Here is a 27,986-nt window from a genome sequence, read left to right as displayed (position 1 = left end):
ATTCGTCAGTCCAAGGAAGAGGATTCGGAGTATCCTTGACAGTAAGTGCTAACAAAGGTTTCGCAAGAAGCGAAAAATTTGTAATCCATTGCCTACAGTACGAAGTAATACCCAAGAAAGCACGTACTTCTCTCTGTGTAGTTGGCACATTCATTTTCGCAATCTCTTGAATTCGTTCTGGGGTCAATCTTCTTCCCTCCTTCGATAAGAGATGACCTAAGTAGGTCACTTCTTGTCGACAATACTGCAACTTCGAAAGAGACACCTTATGATGGTCAGACAAATGTCGCAACAAAGAAAGAGTAGCTTCTTTACAAATATTCTCATCATCAGCAGCATTTAACAAATCGTCGACATACTGAATAAGAGCAGCACCATCAGGTAAGACAATCGTATCAAGCTGTGTTTTAAAAGCCTGACTATAGATAGATGGACTTTCACAATAGCCTTGAGGAGCGCGCTTAAACCGGAAACTTCGGCCTCCTAAAGAGAAGCCAAAAATATCTCTACTCTCCTTGGCAATCGGGATGCTGAAGAAAGCATTCTTCAGATCTTTGAGAACCTCTCTGAAACTGCTGAGGTTGTTGATATTCACGCTGATTATTACGAGGCGGATACGCTTGTTGCAAAAGAACCTTCGTCTTTAAATCCTTAGTCTTTCTGTCTGCTTTCTCTTTCCCGTCCTTATCTCTATTCTCATAATATTGTGCAGTAGCCAATATCTGAGCCGACGAAGAAACAGCCCATGAACTCTCTGAATCCTTCAACTGAGTACACAACTCGGGAAGCAAGTTATGCACAAACTTATCTACGAACAACCGTTGGCCACCTTCCGTACTCATATCTATGGTCGATAAACGGCTCTTAAAACCTAGTGAAGAAATCAGACACACTTTCATCTTTCTTCTGCTTGCATTCAGATAACTTATCCCAATTCACTCGCATAGCAGGCATTAAAGTCTTCATATAATTAATGATCCAACCAGGAAGTTCTGCAACTAAAGCTTCAGGTTTAGCTCCTCCACCTTGAAGACCATCTGCAGCAGTAATGTTAGTCCATGTATCACCTAATTCTTGCGCATGATCCACATGACGAAACATTACCCATAAGGGTTGAGGAACCACATTCCCAAACATATCTATATCGGCTAAGTCCATTATGCATGCATCCGCTGTCTGTGACAATTCCTTATAATACCCTGCAGGATTCTTTAGGAGATCAGGTAAAGTCTGCTTAAGGGCCAAAACTTCAGCTCGCTTCCACGGAACATGTACCCAAACACGCTGAAAATGGGCCGGTACAGCTTGAATACCATTGTTAACATCGGCCTGAACTGCATCTTTCCATACCAGGGGAACCTCTCTCATTGGATACTGTCGCGCTTTTCTCCTAACAGAAGAATCAGGCTCAAACAACGACTGAGAAGGACACACACTCCTAAACGAAAGCAACGTCGCAACTGCTTTTTCAACTTCGAGACCCACTATCGTTCCTTTCGCAAACTCTGTACACGGAACAACTCTGACGGAGTATGTCCCAATTCACCATCTTCCCATTCCTCACTGAGGAAAGTACACATCATGTCGAAGACATACCTCTGCTTTGGTGCTTCCCATTGGCGGAAGACATCCATAACGGACTCTAAATCATATCTCGAAGAATTAGTAAACCATTTACGCGCTAAATGATCCAACACTGCCCGTTCTTCGGGACCAGGCATCTGGCTACGCAACTGTTTACGCGCAGAAGCAGGGGTCATACTCAATGACCCAAAGAAAGGAGACAAAAGACCAGTAACAGTATCAGTCATTCTCTGTCGAACAGATGGAGAAGCTGCCATAAGGACAGGAGGCAAAGCAGGTTGAGACAAAGCATACGTAGAAGTAGTAGCAGAAGGAGTATCAGAAGAAGTAGGAAATACAGGAGAAAAAGTCGTAGGAATTGGAGACGGAACTGATAGCAAAGTCGGCGGCCCTTGAGAAGGCTGCGCCAAAGGAGTAGGAACCAACTGAAGATGAGCTGGCGGTTGAACAACAGGAGGCAAAGCAACTGGAGGTTGCACAACTAAAGGTTGCAGAGGTGCTGTAGCACTCTGCACATAAGGGGGTGGAGAACTCAACAAATATGACATCAAAGGATCCTTTTCAGGGTTCTTCGTTGCACCCTGTTGAAGAGGTGACCAAGCTGGATAACATTTATCGATGGCCATTTTACGTTGCCTGTGCAACTGCTCACTCGCTTGTTCTTCTTCATTATCTTTAAACCGTATAACAGCCTGCATTATCGATATACCCTTCTCTCTTTTATTTCTCTTCGCAAGTTTAATTTCTTTCTGTTTGGCTTCATTTCGCCAGAGGCGGAAAGAGTCCAACATCGCCGGCCGAGCTTTCTTCTTAAATAGTTTAAATTCCAGATTATCTAAAATCTCTGTGTCATAGCTACCATATTGGGGCCATTTTAGGACACCGTCCTTCCTCGTGTATCGGACCCATACTTCATTATACGTAATGGGGCCCACACCATGTTTAGAATAGAACTCATAAGTTGGAGTTCCAACCGGAGTCCTCCAATCGGGAATCCCTGATACAACCACAACAAAATATCTTTCCAAGTTTGATAAGACCAGGCATCTTTGCTCACTAATCTAGCTTCAAACTTCAAGGGATTACCAAACTCGATAGTCTCGCAAATATACGAGTCCCTCGGGTTTGGCACTTGCAAGTTCCAAATCAAAGATCCCGAAGGATACCCAAAAACGAAGGACTGGGAGACGCTCCACTCATACTTAACTGTGGTATCGATCACCTCACCAGAAGACCCGTCTATCGTCTCGCTCTACAAATCATCAAAGGGTCCAAGACAGGGCGACAGTTAGGGCAGCAGTCCTTCGTAGCCGTCGGAAAGCGGGAAGCCTCGCAGCATAAACCTTCAGTCCACGTTCGACATGCCGGGGTCGATGAAGTGGGGGCCCTCCTCCAGAATTTCCTCACGAAGCTCCTCACGATCTTCAGGCTTGGACCGGTACCACTGAAGTCGCCCTACGTTGGGCGCCAACTGAAGAACCGGGTTTTAGAACCCAGCGGCGCCAGGGGCACGCCCAATGTCTTCGGGTTCACCTGTCTTAGAATACAGAGACACGGGATACTTCTCAGTGACTCAAATTTATTGGCTACAACCAGGAACAGAAGTCTACGAAGTACGACACAAGTAGGTTCGCTAGAGACTGCTCAATTTTCGTATTGAGACATCGTCTTTTATGCTAAAAATCACATTACTGACAAACATCCATTATTTACGAATTGTCCAATCATAGGTAACATTGCAAAAGGTATCGCATGACGACAAACCCACTTTTCAGTTGTCCAGCCCAGCATCTATTACACGGGAAAGCCCAACATTCTTGCTCGGACAGGCCGGACAAACCCATAATAAAAGACCACAACCCAAACCATAAACCGACCATAAAAGAAGGAACAGAAACAGATGTGAAGCAAGATAAAGGGGTGTGTGCGTGTACAATAAAAAAAACAATGTCCTGCTCTTTGATCTCTATCTCGACCAGCTACCGGACAAGGAACTGGCTTAGCAAGGTTAGCTTCAGGCGACTAAGTCAGTTCGCTCAGGTCATCTAGAAGTCAGCTAAAGGTGTACGTGTCCCAAAGACTCATTCGGCCGTAGTCATCGGCCAATTTGAGGGCAACCACAAAATGGCTGCCGTACACAAAATGGAACCCGAGGGTTCAGAACGAAATCCCTAAATACTTAGTGAATCCATCTATCGAACATGACGAAAACACTCGTACTTGCCGCACTCGCTATTTACGGTTCGCTACTACCAAATTCGTAACGATACCATGACCTTTATGAAACCGGTTCAGAATTCACGGAATTCTCCTATCTGTCCATTATGGTCAGCTATCTACCATTGCCTCTTTCCCCTCTGTTCTCTGTTTTCCATGTGCATGGTCCTGTCCCCTCCCTATTGCTTTCTATGGATTGTTGTGCTGCACTCCCGTCCTTCATGCCCTGTGTGGTGTATTGTGCTGCTGCAAACCCTTATGCCTGCCCTGTAGGGTCAGTTTGGTGCACCTCTCGTCACTCCGGTCCTCTGTAATCTGAGTCCATTTCCCTACCCCAATCCCTCCTGTACCAATGTACCATGATCCAGTGTATGATACTTGCTAACATTTTGAACTTGGTAAGAGGGAGATTTTGAAAAGACACCGGGGTATTGATTTTCCCCTTTGACTTACATTGGAAAAGAGGAGATTGTAGACAGGAGACAGATCAAATAAAGCCCATGTGGGCTTAAAAACATTGGACTTTTCCTGGCTGAATCGGGTCTGTTGGCATGTATGGTTGTACTACCACTGCCTCTCCCTTCTGCCCACAATGGTCTATTATATTGCCACAGCCTCTCTTGCCAGTCCTGTATTGTTGGTTTGTTGCCCCTGCCCCCCTTTCCACTGCCCTCCATAGTCTGTTGTTCTGCCACTGCCCTTCCTGCTTGCACAGTGTGGTCACATTGTTGCTTTTGCCCCCTCCTACCTGCCTTCAATTTTCAGAGTCCGTGCCCCTGGCCTCTGCCTCTCAACAGTGTCCTAATGAACAACTAGATTGCTAACATTCTATATTTATTACATAAGTGTGAAACGCCTGACGTCATCTTGATGTAATCAAAATTGTAATACCTAGAGCATTTCCTTTAGAAATTATATGTATGAGAGGGTCTTATTTGCATCAAAAGTATGGTTAGTGCTCTAAAAAACTAACATGAGGACATATTTTCTGAGTTTTCAAATAGCGACAAAGCACTTTTAAATTATTTGGTATCTTTAGCCAGTTGACCACTTGATTAAATGTTGCATTTGGGGGAGAGGATGTGATGTTACTTCCAGAGCTGGCAACTTTGCAACTGGGGAACCAGGTTGGAGTTTCTTCTTCAGCTCGACATTCTGTTTTTCTGGTCAAATCACTTAATCTCCCCATGTCTAAAACCAAAATGAATTTCTTCTTGTGTGATGTAACCAATGCTCATGTAAAGCACTCCAATACCTGACAAGTCTTCACTATATAAAACTGCAAAAACACAAAAAATAAAGTGTTTTGCACACTTCCGTCATTGGGCTACATGTGGGCTACATCTGGGTGATATTTGTGCTACTTTTGTCTTTGGTGGCCATCTTGGGAGATTTATTTATGAAGTTTCCTAATTTCCTCATTTACTGCAGTCTCCTCAGTAGGAAATGCTTTCAGTTTTTTACTTTGATTCCATCAAGAAGGTATTCAGATATGTCACACATTTGCCATAAAGTCTGATTGTTAGCACTCTAGTTGCTCATTGGATCACTGTATTAAAGCTGCTGCTCACCACGGAAGTCTGCTGCTGGTACTAAAAGTGTATGTTTCAGTCGGCATGTCCGAATTGTTTAATGAAATAGAAGATTATTTGAGAAGTCACTCAAAATGTGCCCTAATTTTTCTTTCTTCAGCACTAGTCATAATTTCTATGGCAAAATGAACCCCCTCATTGTGATCCTTTTTAAATTAAATGTTCTAAGTTTTACCAGTTTATTCCAATCAAGATGGCTTCAGGTGTGCCATGCTTTTGTCATAGGTAAGACAGTTAGCGCTCTAGTTGTTCTTAAGAACACTCTGGGACATTCTGTCATTGAGCTATACGTGGGCTACACCTGGATATGATATTTGTGCTACATTTCCGCTCTTTTGTCTCCGGTGGCCATCTTGTGAGACTTATTTGTTATGAAGTTTCCTAATTTCCTCACTTACTCCGTCTCATCAGTAGGCAATATTTTCATTTTTTTACTTTGGTTCCATCAAGAAGGCATTCAGATGTCACACATTTGCCATAAATTCTGGATGTTAGCACTCTAGTTGCTCATTAGATCACTGTAGTAAAGCTACTGCTTACCAGGGAAGTCTGCTGCTGGTATTCAAAGTGCATGTTTCAGTCTGCATGTTAGAATTTTTTAAAGAAATAGAAGAGGATTTCAGAAGTCAAAATGTGCCCCAATTTTTCTTTCTGCAGCACTAATCATAATTTCTATGGCAAAATTAACCCCCTCATTTTGTTCCTTTGCAAATTAAATGTTTTAAGAGTTACCACTTTATTCCAATCAAGATGGCTTCAGGTGTGCAATACGTTTGTCATGAGTAGGACTGTTAGCACTCTAGTTGTTCTTTAGAACACTCTGGGAAGCTGCAGTAGAACACAAAGGAATCAACTGACAGTCTCTGCCCTTGTTGGATGTACATGTTTTACTGAGAATGTCATACTTCATTCTCACATGACTGAGAAAGATAATGTGAATTTACAGAAAGTATGCTCTCAGTTTAGCTTATAGATCACCTTCCAAACCTCTGTAGGAAAAGCATGAGAAAATAGTTTTCTCTTAAACCTGATTCATGATATCCCAGCAGAAGGCTTTTTCACATGGTGAAATCACCTTAGAACACACCGTAATTCCTAATATGAGTATGGTACCATCAACAAATGATTATAATGTAACTAAAGTCTTAAAGCCTTCTATTAACTACAATGCTTTTTAAGGAGATGCTATCATGTATAATGGTCCCAAGATGGCTGTCAACACTTCTTGGATGAAGTGCTGACAGATGACCAGATCTCACGATGAGGCGTGGTTAGGCTCCGCCCAGATATCTATTTCTTTTTCCATTAATATTTACTACTGAACGGATTTACACCATTTAACAAAAAGGGCTCTTTCTGAACCAAGGGCTACCTTTTTGCCAAATTTGGTATAATTCCGTTCAGTAGTTCGGGCTGTAGCCGTGTCTAAAGTTTCCTATGGAAAATTGCATGGAGAAAACACGTTTTGGGACCCTCTTTTTTTCTTGGCCCCACTTGCCCGATCACCTGAAACTTTCAAGATAGGAGCGGACCGAAGCGGGCCATAAGTTTTGAAAATTTCGCAAAGATTCATCAATTATTGGGAATAGAATGTTGCGATTTTCCTACGGTAACTAGGATATATATATATATATATATATATATATATATATATATATATATATATATATATATATCCTACTGGCGGTCGCCAGTAGGTATATATAGTTAGGATTTTTTCTCTATGGGATTTTTGAAAATTCTATGTCTAATAACTTTGGCGTTTGTGGACGGAATTGGCTGAAATTTTCAGGAAAATGGAACATTTTGTTTCTGAGCAGCCCCTGACAATTTGGGGGGGGTTTCATCAAGGGGGGGGCCGAGAAAAAAGGGGGGTCCCAAAACGCGTTTTTCCCATGTTAATTTCCATAGGGCGGTTGGCCTCACTTTTAGCTCGAACGGCTGAATGGATTTGCACGAAACTTGGCAAAATTGTAGGGACTGTTAGCCCGATGTGCCTTTGCTAGGTCTCAATATATGTGCTCCAGTGGATTTTGAGTAATTTAGGTTCAAAAAAAGATATATATCTGGGCGGAGCCTAACCACACAACTGATCTGATTGGCTGTCAGCACTTCATCCAAGAAGTGTTGGCAGCCATCTTGGGACCAATATACATGATAGCACCTCATTAAAAAGCATTGTAGTTAATAGAGGGTTTTAGGACTTTAGTTACATTATAAATCATTTGTTGATGGTACCATACTCGTTTTAGGAATTGTGGTGGGTTCTAAGGTGATTTTACCATGTGAAAAAACCTTCTGCTGTGATATCATGAATATTGTTTGAAAGAAAACTAATATCTCATGATTTTCCCACAGTGGTTTGGAAGGGGATCTATAAGCTAAACTGAAAGCATATTTTCTGTAAATTCACATTATCTTTCTCAGTCATGTGAAAATGAAGTCTGACATTCTCAGTAAAACATGTACATCCAACAAGGACAGAGACTGTCAGTTGATTCCTTTGTGTTCTACTGCAGCCTCCTGGAGTGTTCTAAAGAACAACTAGAGCGCTAACAGTCCTACTTATTACAAAGGTATAGCACACCTGGAGCCATCGTGATGGGAATAAAGTGGTAACTCTTAAAACATTTAATTTAAAAAGGAACAAAATGAGGGGGTATATTATGCAATAGAAGGTATTATTAGTGCTGCAGAAAGAAAAATTAGGGCACATTTTGAGTGACTTTTCAAATCCTCTTCTATTTCATTAAAAAATTCTGACATGCAGTCTCCCAAAATGGCCACCAGAGACAAAAGAGCCCAAATGTAGCCCAAATATCACCCAGATGTAGCCCAAGTATAGCCCAATGACAGAATGTCCCAGAGTGTTCTAAAGAACAACTAGAGCGCTAACAGTCCTACTTATTACAAAGGTATGGCACACCTGAAGCCATCTTGATTGGAATAAAGTGGTAACTCTTAAAACATTTAATTTAAAAAGGAACAAAATGAGGGGGTATATTTTGCCATATGAATTATGAATAGTGCTGCAGAAAGAAAAGGGCACATTTTGAGTGACTTCTCAAACCCTCTTCAATTTCATTAAAAAATTCTGACATACAGTCTCCCAAGATGGCCACCAGAGACAAAAGAGCCTAAATATAGCCCAAATATCACCCAGATGTACCCCAAGTATAGCCCAATGACCGAATGTCCCAGAGTGTTCTAAAGAACAACTAGAGCGCTAACAGTCTTACTTATGACAAAAGTATGGCACACCAGAAGCCATCTTGATTGGAATGAAGTGGTAAGTCCGAAAACACTCAATTTAAAAAGGAACAACATGAGGGGGTTAATTTTGCCATAGAAAGTATGATTAGTGCTTCAGAAAGAAAAATTAGGGATCATTTTGAGTGACTTCTCAAATCCTCTTCTATTTCATTAAAAAAATTCTGACATGCAGACTGAAACATGCACTTTGAATACCAGCAGCAGACGTCCCTGGTGAGCAGTAGCTTTACTACAGTGATCTAATGTGCAACTAGAGTGCTAACATTCAGAATTTATGGCAAATGTGTGACACCTCTGAATGCCTTCTTGATGGAACCAAAGTAAACAAGCAATGAAAATGCAATAGATCTCGCCCTCGTTTAAGTTAAAGCCATTCTGTTTGTAATGAGGTGGCTTTTTAGCTTTGCTTTTATTAGTGTTTTTTCAACTTTCATGTAAATAACATGCATCTGTATGCATATAAGTATATGTATGCATGCATTTATGTTTGTATTTATATAGATATACAGATGATATATGTTTATATATGTATGTATATATATATATTCACTGAAAAAACCATAGGCTATAGACCATATATAGTTAGGAATTAGCATTTACAAAACCTTGAAAATTCACTGAAAAAACCATAGGTTATAGACCATATATAGTTAGGAATTAGCATTTACAAAACCTTGAAAATTCACTGAAAAAACCATAGGTTATAGACCATATATAGTTAGGAATTCGCATTTACAAAACCTTATTTTACTCGCACAAAACCATTGAAATTCCATATATAGTTAGTTGCACTAACTATATATCGCGCACCCGCAATCCACTGCTGATGATGTCACATATTACATCATTCATGATATAATCAGTGACATCACTGATGACATCTCAAATGACATCTCAAATGACATCACTGATGACATCACTGATGACAACATCCAGTGACTGTATGTTTCTGTAAAGTTAAAATATGTCTTACATATTGAAGAATGAGTGGATGTATAAGTGTCTGGATGAAGGATTTAGTAGGTGCATGACTGACTGTATGAGTGAGTGATTAAATGTGTCTCACTGAGTGCATGGGTTAGTGACTAAACTGTCTTAATTTGTGCATCATTATGTCTGTTGTTCTGTAAACTGTTGCATGTGTTGATAAGTAGCTATATGAGTAACTATATGGGTTATTGATTGGTTGCCCAAGTATTTGTATGGGAGACTGAGTGTGTGTGTGGGTGGCTGGGAGGTGTATGACTCTGTGCATAGATGTGTGAGCAGTTGATTCACTAGATGTATGGTTTCAAAAGTGCATGTGGAAACAGCTGTATGGGCGGTTGACTGTGTGCATGAGTGTATTGGTGAGTGAATGGATATCTCAGTGCTACATGTCAAAGTAAGTACATATGTAAAACACAGTACATGTGAGAGTTGACATATATAAATAACTGTGCATAAGAGCCAGTGAATGTGTGAGTGGCTGTATGGATCATTGTGAACTTGTATCAGGGATTGTATAAGAGAGTAAATATGTGTTAGTATATGTTTGAATAAGTAAAGTTTGTATAACTGTATAGTTGAGGAAATGGAGGTGTGATTGATTCTTTGCATGACTGACTAGGTGTGTGAGTAACTCCATGGATGAGTGACAGTCTGTGAGTGTCTGTTTACACTGATTGTATCTAAGGTTATATTAGAGTCTGAAGAGGTTCATTGTATTATCACATGAATGATATCATCAGTGATGTGATCAGTAATGTCAAATGAGATGTCATCAGTGATGTCATCAGTGATGTCATTTGAGATGTCATCAGTGATGCCATTTGAGATGTCATCAGTGATGTCATCAGTGATGTCACTGACCATGACATGAATGATGTAATATGTGACATCATCAGCAGTGGATTGCGGGTGCGCGATATATAGTTAGTGCAACTAACTATATATGGAATTTCAATGGTTTTGTGTGAGTAAAATAAGGTTTTGTAAATGCGAATTCCTAACTATATATGGTCTATAACCTATGATTTTTTCAGTGAATATATATATAGATATATATATTTTATACTACCTGTAAAATACTTAAATTTTCGTGGTAAAGGCATATCTGTTGGGAAACAAAATTGTTGTAAAAGATTTTCGTTGTAATGGAATTTTCTTTGTGAAAACAGCGTTGTAAAGCCATTTGTTGTAATGGCATTTGTTGTTCCGACATACAGCCTTCTCCTGAAGTCCTTGTCATGGAAAAAAAGCATTTGCAATGCAATAGGTCTCGCAGTTACGAGAGTTTCAACTATTGGCATTGTAAATAACAGTGCCTTTTATTTGTTTTTAAAACAAAAACAACAAAAAAGGCAATATTATTTGCAATGTCAGTAGCTCAAACTTGCGTAAATGCGAGACCTATTGCATTGCAAATGCTTGTTTCTCTTCTATCAGCTCCAGTTAAAGTGAATCCTCAGTGAAGCTCACTACCAAAGCCCATATTAATTAGAGGGCATGTGTGAAGCTTGGCATTCCTCTCGGTAGTTGCAAACACGCACTGGTACCAGCAAGCAAGCACTGGCAAAATTAAATACGGTTTTCCACTAGAAGCTACAGGTATCACAAGAGGGAAATAAAAGCATCTCTGTACAAGGAACCACAAACTTCCTATCTGAGGAACCAGACGAGGCATTCTGAGGCAATATATCCTGCCTGGGATAACGAACCTGACGAGAAACCAATCACTCAATCTAAAGAACTACAGACACCCCTCTCACAGCGAAACACAGACATGGATCCTTGAGTAGCTAGCTGCAGGCATTCCACCCGAGGAATCAGACATCCCCATTTACAGAACCGAGCTGTACCACCAGAAACATGCATTTCCTGCAAATAAATGTAAATTGCGTTTATTTTTCATGTAAAGTGCGTGCATTATATTTTGTATGCATTTACCTGGCCAACAAAAAAAGTTACAGAATAATTTGTTCTTTTTAGCCATATCTCCGACTCACCGCCAGGTTCACTGACCACGCTCCCCTGCAGGATGACCGTTTCCAAATACATTTTATGCACTTCGACCACTGAGTTCTATCCAGCATCAGACCGTCTTTAACCTTCAGTAAATAGATGGCACCCCGCGTATAACCTTTATCGGCACAGGTGTCCCAGGCTCGCTATAGGGGTGGTATTACTAGATTGAGGTTTGGTATTTAAAATATTGATTTCCGCATCCACTGACTGCAAATGGTTTAAGTAAGAAGATGCATGGAGAGGTGAAAACTGTAATGCTTTGAAACTTGATGTCTGTGTTTAGACCCTTTACACGAAGAATAAAACGCTGCATGATTCCAATGTTAATAAATTAATAAAGCCTATCTCTGTTGATGCGAATAAATGAAAGAATAAGAAACGGCTTACCTTCCTGGTGCTTCTGCCGCCAGTGTTTATATGGAGATATAGCGTTTTGAAATAAGCGCGTGGCACTCAGGAAGGCGAGGTACGCTGTGATGTGCTAGTAACACAGGAGGGAGGCATCTGGTTGACGGCGGGAGCCCTGCTCTATAAAAGAAGGTTGCACTGCGCACTGAGAGGTAGCCATCGGCCGAGCAGGACCTCTAGTGGAGCACCCAGCCTGAGGGAAAGTGAAAGCGTGCCATGCGCGCACTGTGTTCACGCGGGGACAGGAAATGTGCATGCGTACTGAGTGGACATCTCCTGTCCGTACACGTGCCATCTGCTGTCCCCCTTCAGAGGAGATGCCTGAGAGGAGACACTGCTGCTTATACCCGCCAGTGTTTTTATGGAGATATAGCGTTTTTAAATAAGCGAGTGGCACTCGGGAAGGCGAGGTATGCTGTGATGTACTAGTAACACGGGGGAGGCATCTGGTAGACGGCGAGAGCCGTGCTCTGTTAAAGAATGTTAAGCCGCGCGCTGAGAGGCAGCCATCGGCCGAACAGGACCTCTACTGAAGCTCCTAGCCTGAGGGAAAGTGAAAGCGTGCCATGCGCACGCTGTGTTCACGCGGGGACTGGAGATGTGTGCCATCACCTGTCCCCCTTCAGAAGAGATGCCAGAGAGGAGACACCATGCGCGTGCACATCACCTGTCCGTGCGCGCTCATGGTTTGTCTCCCTTCGCGCACCAAACCGACAACAAAAGGCTCGCCAAGCAGAAGCAGCACATGCGCTACGTTCGCTAGACGAGACCTAAAAACAAAGGGCCTCGTTTGAGTAATTGGCGTAGGGCAGCGCCGCAAGTAGTCTTGCAGCGATGCCCTACCACAATATGAAATATGGTGCATTCCTGTCCTTTGATGATTCGTTGGTGCACAAATTGCTGCCTAGCACCTACATAGGCAAGATTGTTTTGCACAAGAAGGGTTTGCACGGTTATTTAGGTGGGCTTGCCACCTGAATCTTCCCCTTTCTAGTGGCCAGCAGCAGAGAAATTTCCCACCAACCCACAATAAACAAGAGTGCTAAGAAGACTATGCGTGTTAGTCATGTCAAATGACAGAAGGGCTACAGGTGGAAGCGCACAGAGCTCTTTAGTCTTGGCAAAAAATCCAGGGTGGTCCCACAGAAAGTTCAAATTTCTAACAACATTTAGTGCAACAATACATTTTGGGGAGATGTGGCCTAACAGCCAAAGTTTCCGACTTAAAGAGCAGCATGGCCTATATATTATGTGAATCTCTGTAAATCGTTTCTAGAATGATGTAAATTGGTCTTCGGCTTACCAAGAGCACGTAATGATCTGCAAACGTTTTTCAGTAGGATTTCATGTTTGATGCCCTTTATTATTTCTAATTTATCATTGAATATGTTGACCACAATTGTGAAATGGCATTGATTTCTGCCACACCTAAAGAAAATTCCACCCTGTAATGTTGTTTCCAATGACAAAAACTGAAGTAGTTGTTAAGTAGTAGTAGTAGTGTATTTACCATAGGATGCAGCGCGTGCCCATCATAAAACATACTATAGCTTACCTTACTTATCCCTTTACAGATTCTACAGGACTTGATCATGTCTCCCATGGCATTTTTGGCACTCTATCTTTAATTCTGTACCAACCTATAATTAGCCAAATACATTTACTGTCTTATATCGGGTAGCTTGTTGCACACAAACCTCGTTACACACACATATATATTGGCAGTGCCCTTATAAGGCGACCCCGAAACCCAGACATTTGTCATATGGCTACTGATTTCCGCCTTGGTAACCTCTTAGGGACTGTCATAAGCTAACACTGGAGAACACGCAGTTTAAACATAATGCCCACATAATATCAGTATTTTATGATATTAAACATACAAATAGTCTTATATATTATGGCTTTCTTGTTTACAGGTATGGATATATGTGGAATCTGGCACCCGCTAGAAATTCAACTCTGGCACCCGCTAGAAATTCAACTCTGAATAAGGGAAGTCTGCAGAATTCCTGCACATTCAGTGACTTTGTACTGGAAAAGATAAGGAATTTAAAAGGTAATTATACTCCGGCTGATGAGACCAGTCATATCTAGAACGGGTTTGGTAAGGCATCAGAAACTTCTCTTACCCTATACAGTATAAGATCTCCTTTTTAAACGCCCTCATGGCTTTGTCCGCCTCTTTAGGCATCAGACTATTATCTGATGGGTGTGAGTTGTCTGATGGGGAAGCCTGATGGTTATCCAGTGGGGCTTACAATGACTTCACAGTCTTAACAAAATAAACAGACGTAATCAGTACCAATAAACTACTTACAAATATACTGTTATATTTTGTTACTAGTTGCAATTGGATGTGTGCCCAATAATTGGGTGTTTGCCTACGGCGTATCCTAATGACCATGTCCAGTTCTTTAAGTCCCAATATCTAGCTTGGCTTTATCGGTAGTCTTGTCTTGTATCACTGCCCTGCGTCTGCATCCCCCTCTCTGGCTGCTAAGCTCTGTGTCTCCATGCCAATGAATCTATACCTATTTAGATGCTGAAGTCTATGGTAAGCTCCCCTGGCCATTTGCCACTGACTGTCACCCTACACCTATTTCTGGGAGAATCACTGACAGAATATAGAGGAGCAAAATATCGACCTGCTAAAATATAGAATGCCAGAATATCGAATTCCTATCTGCAAACAGGTAAGAACAAAAATATTGAATCCAATATATTGTTGTAAATAATATAGTTTGTTAAAATATCGAATTGTTTTAATATCTTATCAGTAATGTAAAATTAATGAAATAATAAATATAATTAACTAAAACATACTTAAAAATACATTAATTATTTATTAAAAAAATGAACATGCCTTTTTATTTTTTAATACATATATATATTAACTTAATATTAATAAAAAATATTCAATATTTTTAGCGTCGGTTCGCGGGAGAGTAACATTTATATTTCCCTCACCAGTAGGAGCAACAGTAGGGAAAGCGTTGGTTAGCGGGAAGTTAAAAATTACTATTCCCACTCCAGTGAGTGCAACAGTAGGGAAAGTGTTGGATAGCGGAAGAGTAAAAATTACTATTCCCACTCCAGTGAGTGCAACAGTAAGGAAAGGGTTGGATAGTGGGAAGGTAAAAATTACTATTCCCACTCCAGTGAGTGCAACAGTAGGGAAAGTGTTGGATAGCGGAAGAGTAAAAATTACTATTCCTACTCCAGTGAGTGCAACAGTAGGGAAAGTGTTGGATAGCGGGAGGGTAAAAATTACTATTCCCACTCCAGTGAGGGCAACAGTAGGGAAAGCATTGGATAGCGTAGGGGTAAAAATTACTATTCCCACTCCAGTGAGTGCAACAGTAGGGAAAGTGTTGGATAGCGGAAGAGTAAAAATTACTATTCCCACTCCAGTGAGTACAACAGTAAGGAAAGGGTTGGATAGTGGGAAGGTATAAATTACTGTTCCCACTCCAGTGAGTGCAACAGTAAGGAAAGCGTTAGATAGCGGGAGGGTAAAAATTACTATTCCCACTCCAGTGAGTGCAACAGTAGGGAAATCGTTGGATAGCGGAAGAGTAAAAATTACTATTCCCACTCCAGTGCGTGCAACAGTAGGGAAAGCGTTGGATAGCGGGAGGCTAAAAATTACCATTCCCACTCCAGTGAGTGCAACAGTAAGGAAAGCATTGGATAGCGTAGGGGTAAAAATTACTATTCCCACTCCAGTGAGTGCAACAGTAGAGAAAGTAATGATTTAATATTTAAATAAAAAGAAATTAATTATCAATGACAATAAAAAATGTATTATAATTAATTACCAGTTACAAAATATTTAATAATTAATTATAAATACCAATTAATACTATGTATTAAAAATTAATTACCTATTCATAATTAACAACCAATTAATTTTCAATACCAAACATTAGTTATAAAAGCATCACCAATTAATAATTACCAGTAAATTATCAATACACAAAAATAATTTCAATTACTTAATTACAATTAAATTACTTCCACCCTATTCTCCTATAAACCCACAACCCGCTCTGAATAATAAATTAATACAATATAATTATCAATGAATAAAAATGAATTACCAATTAATAAAATAAATGATCTATTAATATACATCAATTACCAATTAATACTTAATTAACAATACATTAATTATCAATACCAATAAATAAAAATAAATAACACTTAATTTATTTCCCACCCTATTCCCCTATAAACCAACAACCCGCTACAGAACGAAAACGCAAAATAAAAAAAAAATCTTAATAATTCATATTTAATTTAGTATAATTAAATTACTTCCCACCCTATTCCCCTATAAACCCACAACCCGCTACGGCATTAAATTACGCAAAAATTTAATAACATAAAATTCATTACTTTAAAAAAATTCAAACATTCATTACCAAAATAATACATACTTTTAACACATATACTAACACTTAAAACACTATAAAAAATTCGATATTTTGAACTTTATTATGACTGTTGATATTACTAACTTCGATATTATGAAAATCGATATTTCTTACATGAATTTCAATATTCTGCACCACTATATTTTTGCACTTCAATATTCAGTCCATTCTATATTCCATATCTGGGTTCATGCTCCCTGCCCATCCCAATCTATTCCATTGGCCATATACTTGACACCATACCTAGCCCTTGCCACCTGGCCTGAGTGACACATAGTGTTGGTGATTCACTACTCATAGGGGTCGATTCCGATTCGGGGAAAAAAACCGTCCGTACGATTTGTATCCGGAGCCCTCTATGTACGAATCGTACCCGTCCGTCCGAGTCGCGTAGTACGATCCGTATTCCGTGAATCCGACCGAATCGTAGCGATCCGTACGTATTGCAAGGCTGAAACCGTGAACCGTACGACTCGTACACATGCAGTACGACTCGTACACATGCCGTACAACCTGACGAGTACGATCCGGACTGGTGTATGAGGACGCGATTCGTACGGTCCGCATCAGGTAAGGGCGAGGCGTACGGAAAAGCACACAAACACATACACACCGTACGGTCCGTACACCCCATGATCGCAGGGGTACGGTGCGTACCCCTGCGATCATGGGGTGTACGCACCGTACCCCATGTACGATGGGTGTATGCACCGTACCCCATGTACGATGGGTGTATGCACCGTACCCCATGTACGATGGGTGTACACACCGTACCCCATGTACGATGGGTGTACGCACCGTACCCCATGTACGATGGGTGTACGCACCGTACCCCATGTACGATGGGTATACGCACCGTACCCCATGTACGATGCATACACCCATCGTACATGGGGTACGGTGCGTACACCCCATGATCGCAGGGTTACGCACCATACCCCTGCGATCATGGGGGGTACGCACCGTACTCGGGGGGCCATTCCGTACCTGTTTCGGCGCAAACTCTGCTTTTACGGCTGTTTTCAGCTCCCGTAGAAAAAGGGCCGTACGGTGCGTACCCGACACGTATCGTACTTGCTGGGTCGTAAAAACCAGCCGCGAACCGTACAGATGTCGCGTACAGCGGGTTCCGAGGGAGAATCGTATGGAGATTAGTCGTATGGTCTCTGTACGACTTGTATGGAGTCCGGCTCCAGGTACGAATCGTACTTCGTCGTACGTACGGGGGACGTTGCAGGGTACGATTCGTACAGGAAAAATGGTCCGAACGGCTATTTGGAGCGTTTTTTCCCGAATCGCAATCGGCCCCATAGTGTGTAGAGACGTTTTTTTCTCAGGTATCATATTCGTGGATGTGTATGCCAGTGTGCGTTTGTGTCACTGAATGACTCCATTCGATTCCAATTGTAGAGCACACATTTGTAGATTGCACACTGCCTCGCTGGGGCACCTGGGTGTTTCCCAGTGACTCCGGTTCTTCTCATATATTTTTCTTGATTGTGAGTGGGTGTCACAGCGATTGACCATGTGGGGAACTGGGTGCGCTAGCCACTGGGTTGGTCAATGTTGTGTGAAGTCAGTGTGTCTGCCTCAGTACTGAGGTTTGCGTGATTATTTTGAAGAGGGCTGTCCTTTCGGTAACTGCGTTAAAAATGGAAGTGTAGTAGGTAGTATGTTGTGTGAGAGGGTTTTTAATAGTTAGCAAATAATGCTTAATTCAAAGAGCATCTTCGCAGTTGGGGGAATTTTGATTCTGCATGTATGTCTATGTGGAACTGCAGCAGTAGACTCAGAGCAATAATTGGGTATTGATGCCTGTGGTCTTATGTGGCAGCCACTGAGATCAGGTCTTTCTGGAGGTTGTCTTTGATAAAGTTTTCAAATAAGTTGAATGACAGTTTGAATGTCTTTTGTTGGGGGTTGTGAGATGGATTGGTGTCAGAAAAGTCAATGAGAGTATGGTCTGTCCAGTTCAGAGATAATGAGGGGTGACAAGTGGGGGTTGATATGGAGGTGAAAGGTGGCGAAATGGCCAAGATGGTGAGCGGTATGGTTTCATTGGGACAGCTGCCTAAAGACTAGCACCATGCACTACATTGGTATAATCGACCCGGGAATGCCAGAGGGGGGGGGGTGCGATTATTTTCAAAAAAACCCTCATGGTGAGTCAAATTGTTGCAGAAAACTGTGATAGTGCGGAGCTTCTGGGAATAAAAATTTCCCTGAAATCAGCCTGCTTGGTACTGCTAGTAGTGTACCGCCCACCCAAAAACTCTCCTGTTTTTAATGACATCTTCTTGGAGCTCCTAACTGATCTCAGATCAAGATATAAACATCTCCTGGTGGTAGGGGATTTTAACTATCACTGGGAGAAGCTACCTATAGCCCCTGTGGAGGCAGGGTTTGAATCTAATTTAGTTTCCCTGGATCTGAGACAATTGGTAACCGGCCCCACGCATGTTAAGGGCCATACTCTTGACCAGATTTGGACTTCCATTGCTCGGGCAAAGATTATGGATATCAGCCCTCGTTTCTCCTTGATTAAATGTTGGGTTCCAGGTGATTACTCATCACTTCCGTCAGACCCTCTATGGAGGAAGATCAGAGCATGGAAAAAAGTGGAGGCTGATTCTCCAATCTCTATGCTCCTCTCGATCCCACCCCCCATTATGGGTAAGGGTAATCTAGATCAAAAAACTGTAGCACTGACCTCTTGGCTTCCGGAGGCAATTGATGCATTGGCCCCGGAACGGCCTAAGAGGATCAGAGCGAAAGGAAAAGGAGCCCCTTGGTTTGACGCAACCTTAAAGAAAGGTAAGCAAGTTTTGCGTCAAGCCAAGAGGAGATGGAGATTGAATTACAATTTAGCGGACTGTGATACTTATAAGACCCTCTTGGCCAAATATAAGGCTGATATCCTATCCAGGAAGGCAGCCTTTTATGAGGACAGAATTGGTCAAGCGAGTAACAAGCAAAAAGAGATCTTTTCAATTCTGAAGGATCTTGCACAGATTGAGTGTAAAGCCTCATCTGATGACCGCCCGGATTGTGACACGTTTCAGGAATTCTTTCTCCAGAAAGTCCGGGATATCATCACGGACATTACTAGCATCACGACCAACCTTATTATACTGGATCCCCCTAGTCCTCTAGACCTGAGTAGAAATCTGAATAGCTTTCCCGGTTTTGACGAAATGAGCTTAACAGCAATAGCTCACCAGATTAAATCAGGTTCCAGAATGGACCCCTGTCCGCCGAGGATATTTCAGATGGCTTTGCCGGGGCTGGAAAAACAGCTGGTGGCTCTATTAAATGAGTCACTAGACTCTGGCTATTTGCCAGTGAGTCTGAAAGAAGCTAGGGTAACCCCCCTCCTGAAGAAAGCAGGGGCAGATACAAAAGCCTTAAAAAATTATAGGCCGATCTCCCAACTTCTGTTCCTGGCAAAGATCTTGTAAAAGCAAGTTCTGAACACCCTGGCTAGCTACTTGGAATATCACGCACTTCTCCACCCCAGGCAGGCAGGCTTTAGATCACAACATAGCACTGAGCTGGTGATGGCGGCTGTTGTGGATGAGTTGAGAATCAGGGCTGATAACAAACAGCCATGTGCCCTGATTCTCTTAGATCTATTGGCGGCTTCCGACACGGTCAGCCATGCCATCTTGCTGAACCGTGTAGCGAAACTGGGAATAACAGGGCATGCTTTTAAATGGCTCAAATCTTTCCTCACAGGCCGGACTCAGAGAGTGCAAATGGAAGACCAACTATCCTCTGCTGGCGGTGTGACCTGTGGCGTTCCTCAGGGTTCGGCACTGTCCCCACTTTTATTTAACATCTACTTACAACCTTTAGTGGAGGAATTAATGCACAGAAACTGTCAAATTTTTAACTATGCAGATGATACACAACTGCTGGTTCAGTTGGACAATACCAGTCAGGCACAGGACTCAGTGAAAAACCTTCTTAGGTTTACGGTCAACTGGATGACAAACAATCGCCTGAAAGTTAACCCGGACAAAACTTTGGTACTTATATCAAATCAAGAAAGTCCCTGGTGTGAGCTCTTCTGGCCTCCCGAACTTGGAGAGGTACCAATCCCAAAATTGACGTCGATCTGTCAATGGCTCCCCAAGTCCACGCAGTTGTAGGCTCGTGTGTAGGTCTACTAAGGCAGCTGCGAAGACTTGTTCCCATTCTATCCACCTCAACTCTACAAACTATTGTGTCTACCACAATCATTTTGAGACTGGACTATGGAAATGGTCTTTATCTGGGGCTCCCTCGAAAGCTCCTGAGGAAATTACAGGTGGTCCAGAATGATGTGGCCAGGTTGATTTTCTCATTACCACGGAGCACACGAGCGACACCACTTCTTCAGAGGCTGCACTGGCTGCCCATTGAGCACAGAGTGCAATTAAAGTGCCTCTGCATAGCCCATAAAGCTATTTATGGAGAGGCTCCCAAATATATTAAAGATCGTCTGAGGAGGTATGTGCCTGGCAGAACCTTGCGCTCTTCTGAAACCTGCAAACTAACCCCTTTGAGATTCAATCTTAAATTAAAGGGAGGGAGAGCTCTGTCGGCCCTTCTCCCTCAAATCTGGAACGAGCTTCCAGCATCCCTGCAAGAGGAATCAATGCTGCTACCCTTTAGAAAGGCGTTAAAAATGTACCTGTTTAAAAAGACGACATCTCCAACGTAAACGGCTAACTGGATGGGGGGGCGTTACCGATAGCTATGTGTTGTGTTCCTTTCTTTTGGAAAAGCGCTTAGAGACCAGTGGTGGTTTGCGCTATACAAAACTACAGTAACATAAAACATAACATTGGGACACCCCTGTGTCTGGCTAATTCTCTTCCTCTTGAGATCTTCTGGAGTCCTGGCAGAGCTGAATAAGCCATGGGAGGAGCAGTAGAGAGCAGCACATGGAGACTGAATAGGCTATGCTACAGTAGACTCTGGTTTCCTTGAGACTGCCTGTAGGAATGGGAGGTGAGGCCTCTTCAGCGTGCTTCGGCCAGACCGGCCTCCTGTTGAACTAGAAGGCGTCAGCCCGTCATGTGAGGTGCAGGGACGAGAGCAGCAATAATCACAATGCTGGGCCCTTGGTGCTTTCACCAGTGCGGCCTCTGTTGCTGCAGGAACAGGCTCTTCCCCTCCTCACCTCTCTGCCAACTTGTAGTTGGCGTTTGCTCCCCAGGAGACTTTCCAATTAAGCCCACAATTTGAAGGCGGGGTTGAAGACTTCAACACCATATGTTGGGCACTAAAGAGAGTAAGCACTACATGCCATTTCAGTGAGGGATGTATTTATAAGTCATTACTAAGAACCACTGCTATCAGGCGTCAATCGATGGTCACCACTTTCTGGAGTACCAGCAGCATTCTCCTCTGCACAATGTCCACAGCTAACACATTCCTGGGGATGTAATTGTGAACTGCATCAACTTTGCTGACCTGTCTGTGCCCAGCATGTACTCTTCCCCCAGTTCCCTATGTGTGCCACCCCCCATCCATACCCAGTGTTCAACCACTATCCCACGGAGTCCTCTGTGGCAAGATAACCAATGTTTCTGTTCCTCTATGTAACAGTACAAACACTTTGCCTCTCTGAGGACCTCGTGACTGGAATGGATAGCCTCCTCAGTTGCTCCCCCTTCTGTCAAGTGGGACATAAACGGGGTCAGCCCGCCTGAACTCTTGCTTTCCCATTCCTGCCTTTGTGGAATCGGACAGCAGTACAATCCCTCGCTAAAGTGCTCACTGCATCATGGTGAAGCAGTGTAATCCCAAATGTGGCAACACCGTGGAGCCTGGTCCCCCTCTTTCTGCCTCTGGAATTGCTCTAGATGACGATGGGGAGCTGGAATTACTCAATGAGATCCTAAATGCCATCAGAGGTGCAAAAGCATCCCTGTAGCCCAAAATAGATGCCCTTGCCATCGAAATTAGGCATTTGAAGGCAGATCATACAACACTTAGGGACACAGTGTAGTCCAATGAATCAGCATTGGCTGCGCTGCACTCCTTAGTGATAGAAATGCAAGCACATGTTAAAGCCCTGCAGTGGAAAAATGGAGGATGCTGAGGGCCGATCATGATGTAGTAATGTGCATATTATGGGTCGTCTGGAAGGGGCAGAGGGGTCTAGTATGGAACTGTTTTTGGAAGACTACCCATTGCACCCAGTTTTGGAAGGGAAGTACTCCACCATTTTCTACACGTAAAGTGCCCACAGGGTCCCGAATAGAGTGACTCCACCTATGGCCCCACCAAGCCCAGTTGTAGCTGCTTGCTTAATTATTGGGACAATAACCATATCACTTATGTCTACAGGACTAGTTGCCCATGGCAGGTGGAGATCAGAGAATTCTCTTTTTCACAACACCGCTGATGAGTGAGATTGGTTGGATGCCAGGGGTGAAACCACTTTAGGGTCCAGTAAGTTGGGAAAACACTGGTGGCAGACACAGAGGCTATGGTGATGGCATCGAACAGGAGCAATGGGTAGACCTTCTTGAGAGGGAATGTATGTTGTGGTCGAGGGGGTGCTTGATGGTGTACCTCTGTCACTGGTGTCCATCTCACCCCAAATAATAATCAATCCCAGTTTTTGGACACCCTTCCACCAACATTGGTATAGGATCTCTAGCAGCACCGCTGGCCAGATTGACCCTCCACACCTTCAAGAGGCGGTGAGCATCAAGTCAGCACGCTCCTTTGGCTCCTGGAACTAGATAGACGGGTGCATGACATGTGGTGTACCTTGCAACCCACGACAGCCAAATACTTTTCCTCAGTCCACCAATTTCACTCCAGAATTGATTGATCTTTTTCTTTGCAGTTTGTCGATGACTCATCACAGTCTAGGCAATGTAATCCATTTAAGATTCTGGTGCTGTGGGGCAGATAACGTGAATGGATACCCACTTGGAAGTTAAACGTACAGGCATTACAAGATGCCCAATTTAGAAACCCCTTAGGCACATATATAGATCGCTACTTTGTGGAAAATAAGGGCTCAGCGTCTCGCAGGGGAGGGGGGGGGGCGGTTGAAGGGGAGGCACCTAATTCAGTGATCCAAGGCATATGTATCTAAACCACATATGGTGTGAAGGCCACACTGCACAAAGACATATATTGCAACTAGAACACAAAGGGAGGAGGCCGGATGTCTGAACAGGATTGGCGGTTGGTGACAAACACACTGTCACAGTCCTTAGGAAGGAACATGTCACCCTGGTGAACAGGTTGGGACATCTGGACTACAGGGAATGAATTTCCTGTCAGCATTCTGAGGGGGACATGGTAGGACACCTATTGGCCTGATTCCTACGAGCTAATTTATCTAGAACCCCAGTGGGAGCCACACTGTCCTACGAGCCGACACCCCTAGGACCTCAGTGGGAGTCGTACAGTTCCTGAGAGGTGAGATGGTTAACACACAGATGGACTTATGTCTTCATGGATATATATAACAGAGATACTGGCATGACTGCCGAACTACTTTTGCAGGCCAATATGGAAAGGGCCCTCATACCATGCATTGATTCACTATAGTGACTCACTCTAGATGAACCACTCATGATAGGCGAGATACGTGCTGCAATAGACCAAATACAAAAAACAACAATGGTTTTGTCGGGCATGAGCACTATTTCTTTGTACGCTATTTATTCTATAGCCAACATTAAGGCTATACACAGAATTTTGAAACAACGGAACACATAGCAAAACAAGGACGCAAGTTGATGAGTATACTGGTATTTATATAAATTAAAGCATTTATATATACTTGCAAGTTATGAACAAGGCTGTCAGGGCAAGGTGAAATCTACAGTGATGTGTACTAGCGTGACATGTGGTGCTCAGTGATAGCATACAGTGCATATGATATATACAAGGTGATTAAATAAACAATATTTACAAGGGAAGAGAATGATTATGGTCAGAATATCAGAACAAAATAATGACTCTGGCGATTGTACAAATTATTCATTCATTTGCAGCCAGAGACTTGATAGATCTGAACCGTGTGGGATCGGCGACATTTCAACCCTGTCAAGGCTTAAGCCTTGACAGGGTTGAAACGTCGAGGATTCATGGCGGGTCTTCATCAGGACAAGAGTGGGGGATTTGGAAGGGACAGCCTAAGGATAAGGAAAGTTGAATCGAAGTGTGTTCCATATGATGTGCCAGCCAGAGCACGCAAATTAATGCTAAAACATGAGGGACAAAACTCACCCAAAATACGTAGCCTCAAAGACCCATCATAAATTATAGGTCTTCAGGTGATTGAATAAGCGCAACCGGTCCAAGTGAGGTGATCTAGGAGTGAACATACACATTTTAAAGAAATCAAAGTACAAGACTGTTAAAAGTCTGTTCTGGAGTCAAGCGGGACCCGCTCTGGGGGCTTACCTGCGGCAGAAGAAGTCAATCAATATTATGCAGGGGAGTTGAATTTCTAGTGCGATGCCAGGCATGAGTCCTGGTGCACCGCGGCCGACTCCTAGCGAGTACAGGAGATACTGACAGGCTTAGATGCACGTTACGCTGAGCCTGCGTGCACGCACGTGTGACGTGCAGGTTAGGGCAGCAGCTAGATGCCGGCAAGCTTGACAGCAAGCGTTTATGGCGATAGCTAGCTTAACCAAGGAATGTGTACAGCTTCATTCAAAGGGTATGTGCATTCTCAAACACAAAAGCAACAGCTACTAATTCACAAGAGCACTGGGTCTTGTAACTATTTACATACCAACCAAGACGTTATATTTGCTCACCAAACTACAAGGATACGGAACACAGTTGGCACATGAAATTACTGTACAGTGAATGCATATGTGAAAATAAAACATTAAAACAATAGGTTCAGAATAATAATGTGTGTTGTGCAGCACTTGCCTATAAATGGACAGTCTGTTGACATGGTTAAGTGTGGGCACCATGTCTGCGAATACACGGTACTGGGAAACCATATGTGAAAATATAACGTATAAACACTTAGGGGCCCATTAGGATGGCGGGTGGATTGCCCCCGCCAGGCTGGCGGTAGCCTCCGTCGGCCTGGCGGGGGCAATCCGCCCACCATCCACACATAAATGACCGCGGCGGACGGAAAGACTGTCCGCCGCTTTTCCGCCCCGGTCGCCTTGCGGCCGGGCGGAAAACGTTTAATATGGTGGCGGTGTCGATCAGACACCGCCGGCCATTTTACCATGGGCTTAGTAAGATGCCTTTCGCCACGGAAAGGCATGCGGTCTTCACTCTGGGGGCCGCCTGCGGGACCCCAGAGTGAAGGATAGGTGGGGGGTGCACACAGGGGGTACCTGTGGTACCCCGCCCGCATTTGCATACACGAAGCGGCAGGCACCGTGCGGTGCCTGCCGCTTTGTGTAAGCAAATGCATACATGCATTTTTAGCAATGTGGCAGGCGGTGCTGAGAGCACCGCCCGCCACAATGTTAAAAATGAGGGATGCGCCCGGAACTGTGGCGAGCGCATCCTAATCCCCACCACGGGACCCCCGCCCTTTTGGCGGGCGGTCCCAATCCCTGTGAGGATGGTGGGCGGGCAAAGTCCGCCCGCCATCCCAATGACCCCCTTAATCCTAGGCACAATAGGTTCAGGATAATGATGTATATCGTGCAGCACTTGCGTATAAATGGACAATCTGTTGACATAGTTAGGTATAAGCGCCGTGTCTGCGACAACATACAAGCTAAATCGATATAAGCCATTCATGTGACAAGCAAGAACTAGCCGGGTGTGGGTTACAGGTACAATTCACAACGGCCACAGTGGCACTCACAGTTGTATAGATAATCAGTCTGTTGAATATTATAGCTGTGAAACCATGCAAGAATGATCAATTTAGGCCGCAATAGTAACAAGCGAGTACAGGAGCGATGTTCATAGCTGACCTATCTGCCTCCATGTTTTGAAGTGTGAATCTTTCCGGATTCACTATGCTGTGCATTATTCCGCGGTCTAGTGGTTGGGTCGGAATCGTAGTCTTTTCTTTTTTTTTCCGTAGCCCAGGTGGGCGTCGAGGTCCCACCTTTCGGAGTCCTTCCTGCGACACCAGCACGCTTATTGCAGAAGCTCCCACCTCTGGGTGCCATCTTCAGATTCTTTTTTCCGCTGTTGGGTCTGGATCGTCACGGAGAGGTTCCAGAGATTTTGGAGAAAATAGAAGATGAAAAGACTGAAATCTACCGTAAAAGATTGGAAAATACATCCAAGACCACTGAGCCGGGACGACGAAGAAGGAGAAGAACATCGAAGACTTCGACGTCCAACGGAGAATGCACACACAGGGGGCCCCCTGAGCGAAGGAATGGACAAGACTCCGTTCAAATTCTGCTGCAATTGCCACCACAAATACACGCAGAAGGACCAGCTCCCGGTTTGCAACCTCTGCCTGCCGGTCGACCACGAAAGCAAGAATTGCAACGCCTGCTCAGTCTTCACCCCAAAAACTCTCAGGGTTAGAGAGAGGCAAAGAAGAGCCAACTACAGCATGCAAGGCAAAGGCCAACCTCCGTTGCTTCAGGACTTGGGCCTCTCCAGTGACGAAGTGGACAACATTGCCGAGGGAACAGATGACTACACGGTTGTAGAGACAGATAAGGAAACTACAAAAGAGGTACGAGAGACGTCGACCCCTAAAACCCCGTCAGACTCTCGAAAAACAGAGTCCTAAGTCCACAAAAGGAGCACTGGCGCCGAAAATTTAGACGCCCACAGCTGCATTCAGGGGCAAACAGCCCAGCGGATCCTTCAAAAAGGACTCCCAGACGGCGAAAGCAATAGAAAAGCCCAGGTCGTCTAAGCACGTCCCCGAAACGGAGCGCTCGACGCCGAAGGAAAAGGATCCGGAGGCTACTTCTACGTCGATGTCTACGTCAATGTGATCTGCCGAAACACTCAACGCCGAACAGGCCGCCAAGATGGAAAGGGAAAAGAGAAGGCTTGAGGCCGAAATGGATAACATCGTGCAAAGGAAAAGAGAATTCGACAAACGGATGAAAAGGTTCACCATCCCGTCGACGACTATCTTCGAAGTCGAGGAAGAAGAGGAGTTCGACGCCGAAGAGGCGCCAAAAACTCTCGAGCCCCAAGAACACCAAGAGGAAGAGGGCCTATACTATGACGAGGAAGGCGAGGAAGACCAGCGCACGAGTTTGGGCTCCGCATCCTCGGTGGCGCAGAACCTGGATTGGCAGGACCTCAACGCCGAAAGGCCAGAAGAGGCCGTAGAGACGTACCCTTCGAGGCCTTCGCCGCCAGATGACATTGGGATCCACAACATGGTCATCGAGAACGCGGCAACAGCTTATGGAGTGAATCTGGAGGAAGAAAAACCAAAGGCCTGTTTCCTCTTCGAGACCCTGCTCCCCACTCAAACAAGGAGTAAATTCCTCCCCATGCTACCAAGTGTCCTGGACCAGGAGAGGGAAGC

General features: G+C 43.7%; 1 protein-coding gene across 1 annotated transcript in view; it reads left to right on the top strand.

The window, feature by feature from the left end:
• LOC147717617 (E3 ubiquitin-protein ligase TRIM11-like) overlaps positions 1 to 27,986 on the top strand; it is a 658,037-nt gene that overhangs the window by 525,333 nt on the left and 104,718 nt on the right. Inside the window, exon 6 of the mRNA XM_086920534.1 lies at positions 14,000 to 14,139. Coding sequence (XP_086776660.1) covers positions 14,000 to 14,139 — 140 coding nt within the window. The remainder of the gene's footprint in view (positions 1 to 13,999; positions 14,140 to 27,986) is intronic.

This window comes from Lissotriton vulgaris, chromosome 5 (genome assembly GCF_964263255.1).
Source record: "Lissotriton vulgaris chromosome 5, aLisVul1.2, whole genome shotgun sequence".
Lineage (NCBI taxonomy): Eukaryota > Metazoa > Chordata > Amphibia > Caudata > Salamandridae > Lissotriton > Lissotriton vulgaris.
The sequence above is the reverse complement of the archived record's forward strand: the minus strand, read 5'-3'. Positions and strand labels throughout refer to the sequence as shown.